The 8,495-nt window shown below is 38.5% G+C and overlaps 1 protein-coding gene across 1 annotated transcript; it reads left to right on the top strand.

Annotated features, from left to right (window-relative positions):
- Positions 1-3: 3 nt before the first annotated feature.
- LOC119828797 (probable cleavage and polyadenylation specificity factor subunit 2) lies at positions 4-8,073 on the top strand. Its single transcript, XM_038351056.1, has 13 exons — positions 4-329; positions 566-831; positions 1,214-1,459; positions 2,027-2,214; positions 2,710-2,933; positions 3,563-3,712; positions 4,451-4,649; positions 4,884-4,974; positions 5,288-5,474; positions 5,801-5,891; positions 6,552-6,666; positions 7,500-7,714; positions 7,944-8,073. Exons 1-13 carry the CDS (start codon positions 181-183, stop codon positions 8,034-8,036), a joined length of 2,214 nt encoding a protein of 737 aa, XP_038206984.1. The 5' UTR covers positions 4-180; the 3' UTR covers positions 8,037-8,073.
- The last annotated feature ends 422 nt before the right edge of the window (positions 8,074-8,495 follow it).

Consider the following 8,495-nt stretch of genomic DNA (forward strand, 5'->3'; position numbering starts at 1 on the left):
TATTCGCCGTTTGTTTTTGTGGCATTGTCGCGGCTTTTATGTTTATTAACTATTGTATTGAAATTTGTACCTAAATTTGAAATCTACCATTCGAAATAGATCAATTGTATTAACAAATATTATGTTAAGTTAAATATCTAATTTATAATTCTATAGTTCCTGTAGTACTATTTTGTAAACATGACTTCCATCATAAAATTACACTGTATCTCTGGGGTTGGTGATGAGTCTCCTCCCTGCTATGTTTTACAAATTGATGAATATAAGTTCCTATTGGACTGTGGATGGGATGAGAAATTTGATATGGACTTTATAAAGGAACTGAAGAGGTATTTTGAGGTTATATAGTAAACAATAACTTAAAACAGTGCTTTTCTGTGGTAGCGAACCGTTATGAAGCAACAAAAGCATTTCATAAAAATATTAATGCTGCCTTTAATATAATGCTATTAAAGCTCCAACTTCTATTAAAAAAATATAGTAGTTCTATAATATTACAAGAAACATTTAAATATAATTAGTAATTGCTAAGTTCTTTCAAGAATAACAAACTTTTGATTTTCAGGCACGTAAATAGTATAGATGCAGTCCTTCTTTCTCATTCAGATCCATTGCATCTAGGAGCTTTACCATATGCAGTGGGTCAGTTGGGTCTCAATTGTCCGATATATGCTACTCTACCAGTGTACAAAATGGGCCAAATGTACATGTATGACTTGTACCAGTCACATAGAAATGTTTCAGATTTTGATCTGTTCTCACTCGATGATGTAGACACAGCTTTTGATAGGATAACTCAATTGAAATATAATCAGAGTGTGGATATAAAAGGTAAGATGTTGTAATATTGTGGTAAATTTCAACTTCAACAGCCTAGCTATTGAGGTTGAAATTTATGTTTCATAATCTTATGTTCCAAAAACGCCACTAAACATTTGACTAGATTCTATGTGCTTTTTTTTTTTATAAAAATAGTATGTTTTAAAATTTACTGATTCTTTCAAAGAACCTATAGAATATTCCTTATTTTGATAATATTTAGCGTCAGCCTTAGCTTCTTTTATTTACTGCAACATTATAGCTGTTTTTGAAATAATACATTTTTATATTGATTTCATTTACCAGCTTATTTATACTTAGTAAAAAGAATTGATTCATATAATAAAAAGGATATTTAGACAATAATTTTTACTGTCCTGCACATTCATTATAGGCAAAGGTCTATGTCTTCGCATCACACCATTACCAGCTGGGCATTTGCTCGGCGGCACCATCTGGAGGGTAGCTGCACCAGGTGAAGAGGATATTGTGTACGCCCCTGACTTCAACCACAAAAAAGAGCGCCACTTGAATGGCTGTGAAATTGAGAAAATCATGAGACCATCTCTCTTACTCTTGGGAGCTATGAATGCTGATTATGTACAACAGAGAAGAAGGCTCAGAGATGAAAAGCTAATGAGTAAGTAACATTACTCTTAATATTCTTATAATAAAGGAAGTTGACAATATATTTAATGCAAAATGCAACCTTTACCACCTATATCTTACTTACTTTATTAACTCTGCTTTGACTGCCTTCTTGGTACAGTGGTTAATGCTTGAGCTTAAAAGGGGGCCCTGGATTCGATTCTCGGTGCACCAGGACTTCACATGAGACTACTTTTTTATTAACTCTGCAGCCCAAACAGGAAAAAAACTTCCTTTAAAAAATGTGCTAAATTTTATAGATTTATGTTCTAGTGCACTCCCTTCTCACAAATCAGAATAGGATGTGTGTTTTGTTTGTTGCTTAGCATTAACTTTCAAATCAAATTTAAATAACCTCTATTAATCCTCCTAATTCCTTATTACCTATATTATGAAAGTTAATAATGATCTTTTAAAGTAAATATGTATCAATAAATATCTACCAATAATTCTCTCGTTGTAATGGAAAATAGGTCAAACAACCTACTCTATACATTTTTCATTATAAATTATTTAAGCACGAAATAATATGAGTCGATTTCGTTATATAACTTTCCAGCAACTATCTTAACAACGCTAAGAGGCGGTGGGTCGGTCCTTGTCTGTACGGACACAGCTGGCAGAGTGCTCGAACTTGCACACATGTTGGACCAGTTATGGAGGAATAAGGACTCTGGGCTTGTAGCGTATTCGCTGCTCTTGTTGTCCAACGTCAGCTATAATGTGGTGGAGTTTGCAAAGTCGCAGGTGAGTGTCATACTTTTATTATAAAGCTGAAGAGATTGTCTGTTTGGTTGAACACGCTATTCCCACGCACTAGTGTTCCGATTTGAAAAAAAAGTGTTAGCCCATTTATAGGGGAAAGCTTCAGGATATATAACATCAGGTGCTATGTGGGTAAAACCGCGGGGCCCAGGTAGTTAAACATAGCATTGCAGTTCCTTCCTACATACCCTTAATTATAAGCTCACTACTGTTTGTTACGACTATTGATATGTATTTCGCGCCAAAAAATTTCTTGAAGCAACTAGGCGGGATTTAGTAAAAGGTACGGCAAATGACCCGGGTTTGAGTCCCGCCCCGTGATCGAATTTTTTCAAGTCTAAAATTTCTCAAACAGCTGATGTTCCCTGATATTTTTAATTTTTATAACGTTGTTGTTTAAGGTCAATGGTCAATGCTAATTATCTGTAATATAGTTATAGAAAAAGGTTGACGTAAACCAATTACAATTCATTTCAGATAGAATGGATGAGCGATAAACTAACACGCGCATTCGAAGGTGCAAGGAGTAACCCGTTCGCGTTACGCCATTTACACCTCTGCCACTCGGTAATAGAGGTCACCAGAACGCCGGGCCCAAAGGTTGTTCTCGCTTCGTTTCCAGACCTCGAAACGGGGTTCGCAAGAGATTTGTTTCTACAGTGGGCTCCAAATCCACAAAATTCTATCATTTTGACTGCACGGTAAGACTCACATTTGCTGAACTGGTACTACTATTCACTTTTAATTTATAAATAACTAGCTGCGCCCCGCGGTTTCACCCGCGTAAATCCGTATCCCATAGGAATATCGGGATAAAAAGTTGCCTATATGTTATTCCAGTTGTCCAGCTGTCTACGTACCAAATTTCATTGCAACCGGTTCGGTAGTTTATGCGTGAAAGAACAACAAACACACACACATCCTCACAAACTTTCGCATTTATAATATTAGTAGCAGTACATGTCTATACTAATAATATAAAGTTACTTTTGTTGTTTGAATCCGCGCGCTATAAGCTATATATGTAATGGGTTTGAAGCTGGGTCGGAGCGCTAGTAGAACGTTTAATCTGTCTCATATTCACAGACAGAAACGGACTTTTAATTCGAGAATACTTCATAATAATATCCATTGGCTTCTCGGTTATGTTATTTCGTCATATCAATCATCCTTTCAAGATTCTTAAAATTAGTATTAAATGTGATATATCAATAAAATGATTCTATTTTCTATATAATTGTGTTCTATGTGGAGGTTTAAAAAATTTCCAGTAGACTTTTCTAAATTACGCATTTTCCTTCGTTAATACGATGGTTAAAACAAATTTCAGAACGTCCCCCGGCACGCTGGCCCGTGACCTAATAGAGAAAGGTGGCGATCGGACGATAGAGTTGACCGTGCGAAAGAGGATCCGCTTGGAGGGGGCGGAGCTCGAAGAGTTCCTGCAGCAGCAGCGCACCAAAGTGAAGGATCCCGTCAAGTATGTACGAGAAATGTATTTTTCCTTTGTTAATCATCCCTTTCCATTTCCTTTGTAATTCAATCATCATCAGTAATTTTAGCCATGTTTATTCGCTAGTTTTTGGTTTTCCTCACCCGTCCCAGTCCATTCCTTCTTTCCAGTCGTTAATCCTTTCCTTTTCCCTTATCCCATAAAAGCGGGCAGCGCATTCACAGAGGCACCTTTGCGTTAGTTTATGGGCGGTGGTGATCGCTTACCATCAGGCGAACCACCAGCAAAAAGTAGGTAGTAGGTTAATGTTTTCTTATGGAAAATTCTTAATAATAACATTATTGTGTATCCATGCATTATTTAATGATATATTTATTTTGTGTAAAGGTAATTAGGTACAAATAATGTCCTAATTCAATGTAACTTTAATGTTACTAAGATTAGCTGATTTTGTTTAGTTTATATAAAATCGTTAAGTCCAAAAACTTTACCTATAATGTACAATATTGGCCGTTTAAATTTACCCTGAGTGTAACCATATCCTTATCCTTACCCAGTTCTTTCCTTTATTCCTCTCGTCAATACTTTTCGCAATCCATTAGGAGAGGCGTAAGGTCGATTGCAGGACTTCACGGGCGGTGGTAGCGCTTACCATCAGGCGACCCACCAGCTCCATTGTCATACTATGACATAAAAACTAATATAATCGCAGAATCTGTGGCTATTTCTCTTATCCCTATTTACCTTTTACCTTCCTCATTCCAGGGAGGAGGTGAGCGGTCTCTCCTCCGACTCGGAATCGGACGGCGAGCTGGAGATGTGGGTGGTGACCGGACGGCACGACATTCCGGTGCGATCGGACCAGCGGCCGGCCGGATGCTTCAAGACCAATAAGCGCCACCACGCGATGTACCCCTGCCATGAGGAGAGGTCGCGGGCTGATGATTATGGGGAAGTGATTCGGGTGAGTTAACTAATAACAATTTTATTAATTAGCAACTGTATACACAGTGGGTTAGCTGGAAGTGACCACTCTTAAGTGATACGGCCGCCCTCTGCGCTGCTTTAATTTTTTTTAAGCATCTGTTATGTTCGCCAGCACAATAAAGTGTAAAAAAATAAATAGATCGTGTGGTATGTATAGTTTGGCAGTCAATTTGTTAAAATTATTTAAATATCTTACTATATTTGTTTTCAGCCTGAAGATTACAGACTTGCGGAAATAGTGGATGCTGAAGGCGAGATACGAGACGTCCCTCCCGCGCCACCGCAGAAACAGGAACCCGAGGGTATATATTAGTTTAAAGCAAAGCAAATTTGTGCCCCTACTAAAACTAACTTTAATCATGGATTCCGTCACTTTTTAGCCAGGGTAAAAATTAATATAATATTTACAATCTTGACTTATTGGGCAGTGCGTGTCACTGATTTTTATTTAAACCGAGACGTTCCACAAACAAATAAGGTTTTCCGTTATATTTATTTTCTCGAAAGTAAATACCAGTAGCTAAAATAAACAATTTTTCGATCAGCAGATATACATGCTACTCTCCCGTACCCAAAAAATAAATAAGTTGCGTAATCAAAGCAATCAATTGGCAGAGGAAGTGACGGAGATCCCGAGCAAGTGCGTGTCGTCGGTGCGGCAGGTGGGCGTGCGCGCCAACGTGCAGTACATCGAGCTGGAGGGGCGCTGCGACGGCGAGTCGCTGCTGCGCGTCGTCGCGCACGCCAAGCCGCGCGCCGTCGTCGGCCTCAGGGCGGGGAAAGTGGCGCTTAGCACGCTCAGGTTAGAGGCTGCTTTCGCTTGGCAGAAGTGAGGTTTTGTAACTTGGTGATGTACGCGCCGTCGTTGGAACGAAAAACTGGCTTTTAATACGCTCAGTTTTGAGGCTGCATTCGCTTAGCAAGTATGAAGTATTGAATTGTGATGTACGCCCCGTCGTTGCATTGCGAAAATGGTTCTTAGCACGCTCAGGATAATTTTTAAGGTTTGATTGCGATTTTGCTTGGCAGAAGTGAGGTTTTATGTCGTTGTGCTGTACAAGCCATCGTTACAGTGGAAAAGTGTTGTAATTTAATTTATTTTTAAATTGTTATTTGTTCTTTCCTCAGAAAACACTGTGAGAACGAAGGAATAGAAAAAATATTTACACCTGGAAAAGGTGAAATTGTTGATGCAACCACGGAGTCTCATATCTATCAGGTGTGTTCCATTTTTTTACATTTAATATTTAAAACGAAACTGCAAAATTTTTTTTATTGTATTTTTAAGGATTGGGCTTAAAAATAATTGAAATGAATTGAATTTATATGAATGACTAGCTGCGCCCCGCGGTTCCACCAGCGTAAGTCCGTATCCCGTAGAAATATCTGAATAAAAAGTTGCCTATATGTTATTCAGCTATCTACGTACCAAATTTCATTGCAATCGGTTCAGTGTTTTTGCGTGAAAGCAACAAAAAAAAAAACAACAAAAAAGCAACAAACACACACACATAAACTTTCAAACTTCCTTACAAACTTTCGCATTTATAATATTAGTAGCATTTTGAATATGAAGAGTTAGTAAGGGTATTTTTAAGTTAATGGTAAGGGTATTTTTTAAAAATTCCATATTCAATAACGGAACTCTATTACATAAACTTCGCTGTCCCTTTCCCAGCTGGCTGTATCTCATGAACCGTGATCGTTGACAGTTGAAATACTGATAAATTGTGTATTTCTATCGTCGCTATAACATCTAATAATAAGATACCGAAGTAAAGCGACGCTCGACTCGGTCCTAAATTGAATATTTATGTTTCCACATATTAGTACGGAAAACGTTAAGTGGTATTTTTTTAATAGCACTCGTGTATTCCAGGTGAAACTGACGGACAGCCTGATGTGCGGTATCACCTGGCGGCCGGCTGGCGACGCGGAGCTGGCGTGGCTCTCGGCTACCGTCGCGCCGCCCAGGCAGAGGGAGCCCAACAGCGGTGCGTGTTGTTTGTTTGTTCATCATCATCATCACCCCATATATGTTTCCGCTGCTGGGACACAGGCCTCCTCTCAAGGTTCAGGCCATAATCCATCACGCTGGCCAAGTGCGGCAGATGTGACATGTCGTCGAACTTTTGATTCTTAGACATGCCGGTTTCCTCCCGATGCTATCCTGCACCGTTTTAAGCAGTGGTGATGTTATCCACATGTGCAGATAAATTAATTTATTTCTTGCACATTCGCCCGGTCTCGAACCCCGACTTATCGATTTTGAAGTCCGAGGTTCTCACCACTGAGCCACCTTTTGCTTTTTATAGTGAAAGTTTGTTCGTTTGTTATACAGAAAGAATGAGAAAATTGTATTTTTTAGAACTTTTTACTTGAAATTAAAAAAGTATAATGGTTCTGTGTTAAGGGTGTATTTACAGCTGAGTACTAGTTATATAATATCTGCATGCCATTGACGTATATTGCTTATAAAATTATATCGTATGTAATAAAGGACACGACTATGTAGCAGTAATGAAATATAGTACGCGTGCGTAGTCAAATTACTGGACGCCATAAATGACATGATATATATCCTTTAGTAAATGTTTCGACATTGCGTATTAATCAAAGTATAGTATTAATCACAAAATGGCCGCGAATTTCAGCCCTAACAATGATCAGACTATATATGATCGCATAGTACCGATATACTATATCTTAAAACAATGTAATTTATTCATTATTTCACGCAATTTTTAGTAAAATATCTTAAACAAAATAAACCTACGGCCCATATATACCTAACGGTAATAAGAAAGCATAAATCGTTATCGCGCAGAAGACACAGCGATGGACGAGATGATATCGCTGGAGGCGTGCGCGGTGGGGGCGGTGGGTGCGGTGGGGGCGGTGGGGGGGGCGGCGCGCGCGGCCACGTTCGTGAACGCGGTGAAGCTGTCGGAGCTGCGCGGCGCGCTCGCCCGCCACGGGCTCGCGGCCGAGTTCAACGCGGGCGCGCTCGAGTGCTGCAACGGCACCGTGGCGATACGGAGGGTGAGTTTGGGGGAAGGAGCAAGATTTATAAATAAATAGATATAAATCTTTTCCATTTATGTGTGTTTAAATAATACTTTATACATCATATTATGTTTCAATAAAAAATAATTATTTAATGAAAGTTTTCTGACAAGCTTATATTGTACCCATCAGACTCAACTTAGATTTTCAAACAATAAAATTTGTCGCTTAGATATAAGAAAATATGACTTTATTTTATTTTCAGTTGGAGAATGGTCGCGTGGCTCTAGAGGGCGTGTTGTCAGAAGAATATTACAAAATCAGAGAACTGCTTTACGAACAGTTTGCTATTGTTTAAGTAATAATGTAATGTATAGTATTCATAAATTTATTTGTATTAATTTTATCTTTTATTCTAAAAATTACCCTTGCTACAACTAAACTCTCCTACACTATCCCATTGCCAGACTCTCACGTGCGTGTAATCGTGTCCTTGTGGATTTGCAAATTTGTGTGAGTGAAGGACATTAGAAAAAAAAACGTACCAACGAACATACTTCCACGTTTTCGTTTCTGGAAGTCGATTAAAAATTACGTGACACGTCGACAATCGTAGTAACGAAGCCATTTTCTTTCCATTACTATTGTATTTTAATGGCCAACTTATTACGAAACCCACCAATTACCTCCAATACCACCTAACCTCTATTATTATTTCAATGTAGGTAGGTAATCAATTTAATATGCTAGGCAAAGTATTGCTTCTATTTTTTTCAAGATATGCTTAAGATCCTGCTGTCACTAGTCTTCTTCTGTT

Source organism: Zerene cesonia, chromosome 8, assembly GCF_012273895.1.
Source record: "Zerene cesonia ecotype Mississippi chromosome 8, Zerene_cesonia_1.1, whole genome shotgun sequence".
Taxonomy (NCBI): domain Eukaryota; kingdom Metazoa; phylum Arthropoda; class Insecta; order Lepidoptera; family Pieridae; genus Zerene; species Zerene cesonia.